The sequence below is a fragment of the Belonocnema kinseyi genome, chromosome 7 (genome assembly GCF_010883055.1).
Source record: "Belonocnema kinseyi isolate 2016_QV_RU_SX_M_011 chromosome 7, B_treatae_v1, whole genome shotgun sequence".
Lineage (NCBI taxonomy): Eukaryota > Metazoa > Arthropoda > Insecta > Hymenoptera > Cynipidae > Belonocnema > Belonocnema kinseyi.
Window position 1 is genome coordinate 87249905 of NC_046663.1, and position 14028 is coordinate 87263932.

A 14028-nucleotide genomic window follows, 5' to 3' on the forward strand; every position below is an offset into this window, starting at 1 on the left:
CCGTGTGGTGAATTATAAACTTAGGTAATAAATAAAAAATTAAAATTAAAAAAAAAAAAGAGATTTTCAGTGTAAGTGTTGACATGTTTCTTGAAATTTGACCAAAAATTCAATACTTATTAATATGCAAAAGAGTTGAATTATCAAATCAAACAAAACAAAAAAAACTAATTTTTAACAAAATAGTTCAATTTTTACAAAATGTTACATTTTTACTTAAAAAGGAACCATTTTCGACCAATATTGGAATAGAAAGTAGTTCTACTTTAAAACCTAGTTGTTGAATGTTTACCCCAAAAGATGAATTTATAAACAAAAAGATGAATTTTCTACAGAAAACAAACGAATTTTTAATAAAATTCAAGAATTCTCAACCAAAAAGTTGAATTTTAAAATAAAAAGATTCATTTTTAAACAAAAAGATTAATTTACTGCCTAAAAAGATGAATTTTCAATTAAATTAAAGAATTTTCAACCCAGAAGTTGAATTTTCACTTAAAAAAGATGAATTTTTAAACAAAAAGAATAATTTACTATCAAGAAAGACGAATTTTCAATCAAATTCAAGAGCTTTCAACCAAAAAGTTGAATTTTCAAATAAAAAAGATGAATTCCTAAACATAAAGATTAAGTTACTACCTAAAAAATTGAATTTTCAATAAAATTCATTAATTCTCAACCAAAAAGTTGCATTTTTAACTAAAAAGATAAATTTTTAAACAAAATGATTAATTTACTACCAAAAAATACTGATTTTTAACAATATTCAAGAATTTTCTAAGCGAAAGGTTGAATTTTCAACTATAAAAGAAGAATTTTTAAGCAAAAAGATCAATTTACTACCAGAAAGATGAATTGAAAAAAAAAATCAAAAATTCTCAAGCAAAAAGTTGAATTTTCAACTAAAACGCTAAATTTTCAAACAAAAAGTTTAATTTTCTAAGAAGAACATTCATCACCTGAAAACGTACTAAAAACAGTACCATCTAATAGTATACTTTTAGAAAAAAATTTCTCTAAATTCTGAAAGGTGCGTAACGTTTCTTTGACTAGGGAGCCCCCCTCCCCCACCCGTTCCCAACCGTAGTTTTTGTGAGACCCTCCCCCCGAAGATAGTAACGTAGCTTATGAACAATTCCTTTTGCAAAAATATCTAAAAAAAAGTCTCTTCGGGGGGAGGGGGGACTCAACGCCCATTTTCTGCAAAACTATACGTGATTAACAACTTCTGAATTCAAATTCGTGTTCAGCCTGCGAAAATATCTTGAAAAAACCCCTTATCAGACTGAAAGTCAAAATTTGCAGACGAGTGAAATTCGAAAGATTTTAATTTAAAATAAAAACACTTGGATTTAAACGACGACGAATTTTCAACAAAATACATCTATTTTCAACCAAATAGTATAATTTTCTAGTCGAAAATACGAATTTTCTATAAAACAGTTTAATTTTCAACCCGAAAATGTAAATTTTCAAAACAGAAGTTAATTTTCAACCCATATACGTCAATTTTTAACGAAACAATTGCATTTTTAACTAAGAAAGTATAAAATTCTACAGAACGAGATACATTATTAAACCAAAATGATGAATCTTGAACAAAATAGTAACATTTTCAATCAACAAATAATTTTTTAGAAAAGAAAAAAAGAAAATTTCAATCAAACTGTTGAATTAGCAAGGTGAAAGGACGACTTTTCAACAAAACAGTTGAATTTCAAGCAAAGAGTATGACTTCTTAACAAAATTGTTGAATTTTAAATAAAATAATTCAATTTTGAACCAAATAATAAAATTGTAAGATGAATTCGTAACGACAAATTTAACAAATTTAATTTAATAATGATTCTAAAAATTTATAGATTAAAGAAAAACACGAGTCACGCGTGAGTATATGAGACCCACGCTCCTATATTTGAACGCCGTTAAGTTAACAAATTTGATTTTTAAGAATATAAATAGGTAATTAATAACTGGAAACCTAAAGGGACACGAACATTAAAGTAAAAAGTGATTTTCTTGATTAGTTTAAAAGTTAAAATCCTTAAATTAAGACTCTTCAAAAGCATAAAAAATAGAGGTTATGAATTTTAAAATAATAAAGTTATCACGAAGTACTAAAAGGAGACCGTACGCCATGTATTTTAACTGGCGCCAGTTCGCGATCGCCTGTCCTTGGAGTTTTATGCTTTCACAGATTAGAGCGCCCCTTCAGTGAAAATATAAAATTAGAAATTGTTGTCTGCTACGGAGTATCGAGTGTGTTTATAGGTTAAGTTTGGTTATGTCAATTATCAGTTTGTGTCACGCACGCAGTGATAATGCTTGTATAATTTATATAATTATATGAATAATGCCATTAAAACAAGAAGAGGAATATAAAAACAATAGAATGCAAGTATAGATATTGAGGATTTTGCGTCTAATACCTCTTTCTGTGCCCTACTACCCGAATCACAGCCCTTACAAAAACAGCACGATATTATTTTATCACTTATTATGTAGGTTTTTAGTACTTACACTTTGCACAACAATTTTTTTCCACTAAACACAAACAGTTTGCAATTGCACAGCGTCATTAATAACTTATTTTTATACCGGTTTAAAATTTACATCACATGTCCTCGTAGTTCCTAAAGTTTCCGCACGTGGCGCTATCATCTGGCAAGACATGAAAATTTGAGGACAGTCGATCGCGATTGTGGACTTTTTTCCACCATCCTCGCTATAGGCTTGCGGTCTCCTTGTAGTACTTCGTGAAAATTATAAACATAAGATACAGGAAACAAATATCTGGTGATTCCTCAGTAGGGAAAAGATGCGCTGTAACAAACAAAAATGATCTTATTTGAATCTGCTGAAAACAGTATAATTATTTAAAGCGGCTATAACTTACCCAATTTCCTATTTTCACTAAATTGAAGGATTGAATAGGCGGCTAAGAAAAAACATTGTAGATTATTCGCGTTCATAGAGGAAAGCTCTTTTATTGTAATTGCTGAATTTTTTTTAATTTAGACAAAACTGGTAATTAATCGCATTAAACGCAAACAAAGTATAGTATAGACGAATGTTGAATGCACCCAATTTACCGTAGAACGACTCTTCAATTCCAAGAATCATGTAATTATAGTATACACACTACGTAAACATGCACTATATTTTTTTTAATTAATGCTTATTAACTCTAAATTCAACAAAATGCGCATACAGTGTCCCTTAATTAATGTTTGATTAAGTACAAAAAAATCTACTTACCTTTCCAAAAATTAACGCGAAACACCACACCGGGGTCTGAGAGACTCTTGAATACATTCGTATCACTGCCGTTCGAAGTTTATGCCTTACTGAAGGCGCTAAGTGATTATACGGCGTCAGGATATTTCAAACTTTTTTTTTCTTGAATAGTGATTATTCTTAATAATAATAATAGTTAATTATTTACATGAATTAACCTAGGAGATATAATAGTGAGAAAATTACAACTGGGTCTATCAGACCCATGTGGGACAGCAATTACATAAACGCTTGAATTTCGTCTTTGGCCATTGATCACAATGAAAAACTTGCAATTAGTTTCTCTCAAAGAAAGTACAAAGATGCTAAACATTAATTCGTTCTTTCAGATGGTAAACCTATGTTGAGACAAGGTGATACAGGAGACTGGATTGGCACGTTTGAGGGTCACAAGGGGGCAGTTTGGGGAGTTGCTTTGAACCCTCAGGCCACCCGAGCAGCAACTGGTGCTGCAGACTTCAATGCAAAGGTTTGGGATGCAATAAAGGGCGAAGAAATTCACTCTTTTCAACACAATCACATTGTCAAGTCAGTCAATTTCAGTGCCGACTCAAATTACCTTTGCACTGCCTCCAATGAGAAGCTCGTTCGCATTTATGATCTCAATAAACCAGAAGCAGCACCACAGGTATATCGTAAAAAAGAAAGAAAGAAATAAAAAACTTGACTTGCAAGAAACTTCATTAATAATCCGGTTATTGCGAATTGAAACCAAAGGTCAAAGGCCTGCGTCCATCATCCATCAACTTTCTCTTTCTAGGTATTTTCAGGCCATACGAGTAGCCTTAAACACGTTACATTCTTTAACAATGATACGGCTCTAGTTTCCTGCGCAGACGATAAAACATTGCGAGTTTGGGATAGAACCAGTGGCCAGGAAACAAAAAGATTGGATTTTCCCGCGAGTCCCAGTTCCATGGAGGTTTCTAAAGACGGGAAAATAATCACCACTACGCACTCGAATGTTGTTTCCTTTTGGGATAGCAAGGAGTAAGTTTTATATTCTGTTATTTCAACATTTTCAAGTGTAATTGGTGGATGGACTTGCAAAAATATCTTAGAATGTTTTTTTTTTTATCGAGACAACCATTTTTTCGCAATTTTTATACAAATGTGTTTAGAAAATTCGTAAATATATAAACTATGATATAATTATCAAAATATGGAATAAAATATTCAAGGAATTTCTTGAGTTCTTCGAATTCCTTGTTTTCTTCTAATTCTCTGCATTATTTGAATTTGAATTCTACTAACTGGGAAAACCGAGCATTAGTCGGGAATACAAATTCTAGTCGGAAACTATATTTAAAACTTTGAAAAATTCTGATATTTTTTATTAATCATAAGACAAATAAATTGAGATGTTTATACTTTTTTTTTTTTTAAGTCACGAGATCTCGCATAAATTTTTATCGAACCCCGGATTCGGTTTTAGTTTTTTTATCTATTAATAAAGATTACGAATTTTCTGAACCTTCAATTTTATAAATAAAAATTTCCAAATAAGTCATTTTATTTAATAATAATATTGATTTCCAAATGTGTCTAAACATTATTTATACAAGAGAAAATTTTAATGATATTTTTTCAACTTTTTCAAACTTTTAATGAGGCGAGAAAAATGGAATAATGTACAGAAACGTAGAATATGAGCAATACCGATACCGAAAATAAGACTTCTGAATTATAAAAAATTGCACGAAAATTGAATTCTCTCAAAAGATATTTAGAAGTTGTAAAGCTTTTGAAAGTATTCGAAAATAATGTTAATCTTGTGAAGATTTCAAAAATTTCAAACAAAATGTATATATTTTATAATTTCGAAACCCAAAGCTTTTTAAGAATTTTAAAAGGTTTCAAGGGAATAGAGAAATTCTTAACATTCCTGAGAAAATTTTAAATGTTTTTTTTTTTGTTTGAAAATTATTTTTAAGAGAAAATTGGAAAAGATTTCAGAAAATTTCCAAAATTGTCCAAAAATAATCTGGAAGATTTTATGGCAATTTTTTAAGAAGAATCTTCCTGCATTTAAAATTGTTTTAATAGATGCTATGCCTATTTCCAGACCTTAGAAATTAAACAATTTCTGAATTGTTAATTGTACATATAGATTTTTCAAATATAAGCAATTTTTATTCCATTTTAAAAAGTATTACTTTTTAACATTTACCAATTTGTAACTAACAATATTGATAGAAACATTTAAGATCTCCAGGTACGTAAAAATATTAAAATTACGAAAGAGTTTTTGTCAAGCTTATCATATTGAATAGAATTGATAATTTTTTAAATTATTAAACTCGTTTCAAACGTTTTTTAGAACTCTTAAAATTAAAAAATTTGATATTAGGTACTTACAAATAACGTATTTTTTTAATATTAAAAAATAAAAATCTAGAGACGTAAACGCGCTCTGTGCGCGCGTTTATGTCATTTAATCGGTATATTTACAGCAGTTCAATTATTTGAATTTAATTTAGGCAGTTTCAATGTGTACGGAAAAAATCTATTTTACCGAAATTTGGGTTAAAAAAGTCCCTTTTCCAGATCTCACTACTCGCACCGAAAAAATACGGCTATTCGTATCAAAATGTCGGTACATACAGCCACAATCTGTCATTTATATTCGTGGAATTTCAAATAATTTCTAAGATTTCAAAATCAAGATTTCAACCATTTCAAGGGATTTGTAGGACTTAGTAAACTGTCAAGAAGGATTTTAAGTTATTTGAAAAGATTTTAAAGAATTTTAGGAGATTTAGTTTCAAAAATTTTTGAACTCTTAATATTTAAAAATTTGTTGTTATGGGTTTTTATATACTTTATTTTTAATATTAGAAAATAGACATTCTGGGGCGTAAACGTGCTCTTAGCTTGCGTGCATTTTATTTACACGTTTTTTTTTTGTAAAGAAAAATTTAACGAATAATTTAAATTAAATATTTATCCAAGGAATTTCAAATAATTTCTATTTATTTTAATTAATTTTTACGATTTCAAGGAATTTTGTTGAATTTTTAGAAGACATTAGAATTTGAAGGAATTCGACAAGTTTCAAAGGTTTAATGACGATTTCCAAGATTCTTTAATGACTGAAATAATAAAAAAGCCGTTTAAAATTATTTAAATACTACACCATTTTTGTATAAAAAGGTTGTTTCTTTTTTTCTACAAATGTAAAAATAAATGTTAAATCGTATATTTCGCAACTTTCCTGACAAAAAATGTTTTAAAAAATTAGGATGATTTAAACAACTGAAAATTAGTTAAAAGATGTTTGGCTATTCTTATTCTACCGAATAAAGGATATTTATGGCCAAAAACCTTCGAAACGCGTTAACAAATCTCAATATTAAGTAAAATTGAGATTTGTTAACGCGTTTCGAAGATTTTTGGCCATAAAAATCCTTTATTCGGTAGAATAAGAATAACCAAACATCTTTTAACTAATTTTCAGTTGTTTAAATCATCCTAATTTTTTAAAACATTTTTTGTCAGGAAAGTTGCGAAATATACGTTATTTCTGGACACTATGAGTTTTATAATGAATTATAACAGTGAAATAATTGGTTTAAATAATTTTAAAATGATGATTATATTATATTTAAAACATACAATTGTTGTAACAATTTAACTTTTTCAAACATGTGTGAGTATTCTTTAAAAACTTATAAAGTTTAGAAAAAACGTTTATTTTTTCGACTTACCTGATAAAGCCAAATGTTTAAACAGTTAAAAATTAGTTAACAGATGACTGGGTATACCTAAATTACGCATCAATGATTATTTGTGAATATAATTTTAAAAAGCGCTGATGAACCGCAATATTACGTAAAATTCAAATTTGTCAATTGTGGGGATTTCTTTGTGGGCCCATACGAGTGACTTAAAGTCATTCACCTTAAAAATTTCTGAGTGATTCTTATTCTATGGCGAATTCTGAAGAATATACTAAAAATCGGAATTATTTGTAGCATTATCGCGTTTTTAAATATTAGATTTACAAAAAGCTGACTTTCCTATGTTAAATCAATGGCAAACTTCATGGTCTTTACGCGACCCCTAAATAATAAACGATTTCGCTCAAATTTTGAGGCGTTTTTTTCAGCATTCGGACAAAATGGAGCGGGATGAGGATTGAAAGCAGAGAAAAACTAATTTGCCTAATCTTTTAATATCACAATATACCTTTTAAATTCTCTCCAGCATAATTATTTGAGGCCTTGTCCCCTTGAAAATTGTACAATTCTAAATTTTCAAAAAATTAAAATTACAATAGTTTAATCATGTACGGCCATTCTTTACGATGGCCCTGGCCTAGTAGGAAGCAAACTTGTTTATTTCCTATCACTTCCTTTTACCTTCGAACAAAATCAATCCTCGGCCTCGTGGATTTTACGCCTCACCTTTACTAAATCTTCCTTTTTTATTCTAGATTGACCAAGATACGAGAGTACACGGTTCCCACGCAAGTCAATAGTGCAAGTTTGCATCCCGACTGCTCTATTTTCGTCTGTGGAGGAGAGGATCTCAAAATGTATAAATTTGACTACAGCACTGGCGCTGAAATCGGTAAGATATTTGACTTTTTATTTAAAATTATCCTAAGGTAAACCGATCATTACTGGGACTTTCGATTTGAACAATTTTAAAATAATTAGTTGAATTTTTCTGTTTTTCAATTATGCTATTATTTAACTTACAATCCGTAATTCAAACATTTTTTACTTTAAAAATTTTCCATTTAAAGTTCGTATTTTTAAGCTGACATTTTTAATTTAAACAATTTTTAAATGCTTTCTGAAAGACTTGAACAAATGCAAAATAAAAGCCTTTGATGTTGAAAATTTTGGATGAAAAATGTTTTTATTTAGGAAATAAATATATTTTTTTTTAATTTATCTGTACTTTAAGTAATAAAAAGTGAACAAAAACGATTTGACAAAGCGATTTTAACACAGTTCAAAATTTAAGCATTTTCAGATATCAACGCTAAAACTTGAACGGTTTCAATTTGAAAGTCTTAGTCATTAAACAAATGTGAACGTGAAAGTTTATAAACTATTTTCAACTTAAAAATAACTTCATAATAATATATTCTTAATTAAAGGATTTTGTTACATTTAAAATATAGTTTCAGTCTAAAATATTCCATTTTTAACCCGTTCAATTTGAAATTTTTTATTGAAAAAAAAGATTAATTATTGAATATTTAGCAATATTTGAATTTTTATTTAACACAAGTAAATTGAAACAAAATATTTAAAAATAAAGAATCTTTAACTGAATTGTTTGACATACTCAAAGCCTGGAATCGTTAACATTTCTAAGAGCCTTTAATCTTTGAACGTTACAATTTTAATTGTTGTATTTGAAAAATTCTTAATTTGTAAGTGAAATTTTAAAATTTTTATGTATAATTTACAAATGAACATTTGTAGAAAAAATTCGGAATAATTTTAAGAGATATTTAGGAGCTTTAAAAAGATTAAAAATTGTCGTGCAAATTTTAGAAAGTTTTCTTAAAATCTTCTAGAATCTTTTTTGAAAATTTTCTTTAAATCTTTCAAAAACTTTTTAAATATTCTCATAAAATAATTTTTCAAAATGAAAAATTATTTTTAATTTTCCTATGAATCTTAAGAAAATGTTTTATTCTTTTGAAGCCTTTCACAATTCTTAAAAAGAATCTAATTTTTTTGTTTAAAATTTGCGAAAATCTACATTTTGTTTTATATTAGGTTATCATTTGAAGTTTTACATTAAGTTTGAATCTATTCAAAACTTCTACATATCTCTTAAAATTACTCTAAATTTCGCCTACAAATAATAAATGTTCAGTTGTTATTTATACATCCAAATTGCGAAGAAATATTCTAAAATTTGCAGAATTTTCTGAAAATTGTAGATAAAAATCAATTAATTTTGACAGATATTTAGAAGTTCTGAAAAATTTTCAAAAATAATTAAAAATTTAAAACTAATTTGAAACAACTTCTAGATTTCTCAAGTTTTTGAAATACAATTTTGAAGCGTGCCAAAAATGTTCAAACTATTTAAATAGAAAATACTAAATTTCTAATTTAAAAAGTGTTTTGTTAACTTTTTTTAAATTTTTCTATATTTAATGTTTCCAGATTAAAATTCCTTAAAATTATATAATTTTGAGATTTTTAAAGTTCATTCATTGATTTTTTTATTTAGAGCATTGAAAATGATAACGTGGATTTATACTTTTTTATATTGAAAAATGTTAGTACCTTTAATTTTATACGCGTAAATTATTAAGCATTTGAATACAAATTTTTTTAATTAGAAACTTTTAAATTTCAATGATAAAAGTTCAAAATTTAACAGTTCCACTTGAGTGCTTTCATTTGCAGCTCAGTTTTTATTATTACCTCAAGTGCACCATTTTTTAGCTTTAGTGTTCCTTTTTTTTAACTTCATTGACCGTGAAAAATGTTTGCAAACCGGGAAATGACCGGAAATTTATTTCGTCGATTAAAACGGCCACCCTGGTTGTAATAAGTGACTCATACATTATTTGATCGATTAGAATGGAAAATACATTATTATTGTTATAGTTATCTAATATAAATGGATGTTTTTTAAGCTAGTCAGATCGCCCATTAGTGGAACAAGAATTTTGGGGTGTATCCTTAAGTGGGACACAAAATAAGCCAATACTGGGACAAGGAAAATCCAATGAGGTTTAACGAAATAAAATGGTAGAAATAACTTACAATTATAGAATACATTGAACAGCAAGAATGGATTGTTATACATCATAAGAAATTTATTTTTCTCTATTTTTTAATAAAATTCATATGAACATGTTAACATTTTGCTTACCAAAATAACAAGATGTTATTAAATTAAATTCATTAATATTAAAAATATTGTGTACAAGCTCCACGCTTGACGTTTAATTCATTATTTATTCTAAAAAAGTTGTTCAAAGTAGTTTATTGAAACCTCTAATTCTAACCTCAAATTTTGCCAATTCCTTAGGTAAGTAATTTAATAGTAAATCATAAATTTAATTTTTAATCAAATTAGTAAGTATACATTAACATTTAATATGATGATAAATATTATCGATTTACATGCAAATTTAACTGTTTAGTTGTACATTTTGATATAGAATTCATCTTAATTAAAATTAGTACATAAAATCAGGGTGGCCACCAACCCGGGAGAAACTTGCACCGGGAGAAAACCGGTATAAAGCCGGGAGAGAAATATCACACCTGGAGATTTCCCGTATTTCGTAATTTCATAATTTGTTCCCAGCTAGAAATTAGATTATTTTTAAAGTGTTTAGAATAATTAAACTTTAAAGGCTTACAATATTTCTCGCACTATTTAAAATTCTGCAATTTGTAATGGTGAAAGTGACTATGACTTCTGATTTGAAAAAATTACATCTTTTAAAAAAAACCTACCTAGTCCTTTTAAATGTCACTTGATACTACATATGATACTGATTAATAATATATGTTTAGATTGATTTGTGGAATTTTAGAATTTTTAATTTCAATATATTGTTGTTTCAAATTAAAATATTCAAAATTTTAGGACCATTTCGCTATTAAATATTTCGAAATTTGATACCAAAGGCCTTGATAGTCAATTTTAAATGTATTAATTTTGGATGTAAATATAAAGCAATTTTTGATTGAAAAGCATAAAACTGTACATTTTCAAAGATGAAATCATAACATAACAATATTGTTTTGTATTTTTTATCTTAATTTTTAATTTTATATTTAAGATCGTAAAATTCTCCGAATCTTAGTTGGAAATTTAAACAACTAGGTAATTTCAAATTGAATAATATTTTATGTTTGAAAATTTCTAGAATGAATGATAATTTTCAAGGAAGATTTGAAATAAAAAAATTGATGCATCAGTAAAAGGATACGTTCGGTAATTGTAGTATTAATACATTATTAGTAGTTTGAAAATTATTAATTTTTAAGCGATTTTAATTTATTTGCAATAATTGAAATTTTGAAGTGTTTGAGTATAAAAAAGTTTTAATAACACAATTTTTGGTAACTAAAATTTTGTTCAATTTTAAATGAAGTTCTGATTCGTTTAAGTTTCAACGTTTGGAAGTATAATTTTTTTTATTTTTAACGTTTCCCATTTAAAATTACTATTTATTTCAAAAGGTTTTTATTTTAACTAATGTAATTCATTTTTCATTTTAGAAAACGTCTTTATATCAGTTTTAATGTTAACTTGTAATTTTATTATGTCAATACAATTTAAAATTCTAGAATATTAAAAGCTTAGCATGTGAAAGATTCAATTTAGTTTTCAATACTAAATTGTCAAATTTTTTTCGCTTTGAATTCAAATTATTCAAATATGAAAGTCTTCAATCTTTAATTATTTATTTTGAACGCTTTTAATGATATAGAATTCAATTTCAATTACTTTTAATTTTAAACTATCCAATTTCCAATATTTTAATCTTAAATATACAATTTCTAACGCTTTCACATTGTCATATTTTGAAGTTTTAAATCTAGGATCATTATAATTTCGTGATTCTCCAAATCAAATAACAATTCTTTAATTTTTAGCGCTTCGACTTAGAAATTATACAATTCAACTCCTTTTTATATTGAAATTTTCCAAAATCGTTGGTATATTTTTTTTATATTTCTAGAGCTTGCAATTCGAAATTATTCATTATTAACTATTATTTCGAAAATATTTAAAATCTTATATTAAACATTTGATTTAATAATGAATGTTTAAATTTACATTTTTTTTTATGTTAGTAAATAAAAATTCAGAGACAGGAACGCGTGATCTGCGCATGTGCATTTGCTGCTAGCGTTCAATAAAACGCTTATCTGTACTTTCCTTTATTAGACACAACAATTTCATTATTCTTCTTATTATGTGATTTTAAAATAAATTAATTTCTTGCAAAAAGGTTTTCTGACATTTATCGACTTCTGCAATTTATACCGTGAGTTTTGCAAAGAAAGTTAAGTTTTTTATAAACCGGGAGAAATCCGAAATATTCACCGGGAGAACTGGAAGAAAATCGGGAGACAAAAATTAAAAAAAAAAAAAATGACCACCCTGCAATTGAAAAAAGTATTCAAACAAGTTCAATTATTTTTCGGTTAAAAATTGTATTATTTGGTTGACAATTTCATTGACAGAAAAATCTTTTTTATTTATATTTAAACTATTTTGGTGAAAATTCATCTTTTTGGTTCGAAAATTGATCTTTTTAATTATCAGTTCCATATTTTTTAGCAAAAATGCAACGGTCAGGTTGAAATATTTTTTCTTTTTTTAATGAAAAATCTTATTTGGTTGACAAATCATCTCTTTTGGTAGAAATTTAATCTGTTATGGTTACAAGTCGAACTGTTTGGGTGAAAGATCGTTTATTTTTTTAATTAGATTTTTTTAATGAATTTATTTTTTTTTAATTTATAATTAAATCATTTGTTGGTTAAAGTATCAACGATTATATTTTTTAATTAGATTTCACCTTTTTGGCAGAAAATTAGTTGTTTTTTTTTTAATTCAGTAATTTCTTAGAAATTTGAAGTATTGGGTTATCCAAAATTCACATAATTAAGAAGATCAATTTTAGAACCAAAAAGACGAATTTTCAATAAATAAATATTAATCTCATTATTTATCGAATAAAAACGCTAAAAAATTTATGAATTTTATTCCTAAACATATTAAAAATATGCAAAAACATTACTTTTTCTACTAGTCTAGGAAATTTCAATAATACAAGGCTAAAAAAGTTATGCGGAAAGTTTTTAAATACAAAAAATTGGCGAATTTGGCAGCAGTTCATGCACAGATTTTGAGGTGTATTTTTTATTATTTTTTATTAAATGTATAACTTGTCAGAACAAAAATAAATAGTGGCAATAAATTCAAAAGTACTTCAAAAATAGTAGAAAATTTTTACTTTTTATGACTTATATTGGATTGTAAAAGATACTCAACGATATTTATTTTTCCCAGTATTGGCGAAATATGTTGCTTTTAAAGACAATTGACGATACGTATTTTTCCGATTTGCAACAGATTTTTTTCTAAAAATTAGTGAGTATTTTTAATTTTGTGCTTTGTTTTAAAAAAATCCGATTTTTTTCCTTAAACCCTTATAACTTGCGGGCCAATTGAGATATTTAATATTGTTCGTTTAGATTCTAATAGCTTTCATCGCCTTTCTATAAAATCCGCTGGAAAATTGAAAAAAGGTTTAAAATTAACAAAAATGGCAGCGGTATTTCAGAAAAAAATTAAAAATTAATTAATATAATCTTTTTTATTATTTTCTTCAAATTTTGAAAACGTGGACAAAGTATAATTTCGCGAAAACCTCATTCTTTATATTTTTGTAAACATTTTTATTAAGTTTCTACTAACAAAAGAAAGGCATCTTAGCAACTAAACCATTTTTGTAGCCGGGAGATTTTTTTTCTCTTTAAAAATGTAGTTTTTGAATTTTTTTCGTGAACTATGAAAAATATCGCAAAAGAACAAGAAACATTTTTCGCAAAACTTTTTTAGTCGTGCAAACTTTAATCTAAACATTTTTTTCGTATTTATCATTGTTTCTCAGAAAAAGTAGAAAATTCGTTTGTGACAAAGAAGAATTCTCCTGACTACACAAGTTATTTATGAAGCATCAAACTTACAAGATATCTTAATTTTCAAAGTACAAGT

At 26.7% G+C, this 14028-nt stretch overlaps 1 protein-coding gene across 1 annotated transcript in view; it reads left to right on the top strand.

Moving 5' to 3' along the window:
* Positions 1-14028, top strand: part of LOC117175946 (serine-threonine kinase receptor-associated protein) — a 20742-nt gene that overhangs the window by 2860 nt on the left and 3854 nt on the right. Inside the window, exons 2-4 of the mRNA XM_033365815.1 lie at positions 3627-3925; positions 4058-4287; positions 7733-7869. Coding sequence (XP_033221706.1) covers positions 3627-3925; positions 4058-4287; positions 7733-7869 — 666 coding nt within the window. The remainder of the gene's footprint in view (positions 1-3626; positions 3926-4057; positions 4288-7732; positions 7870-14028) is intronic.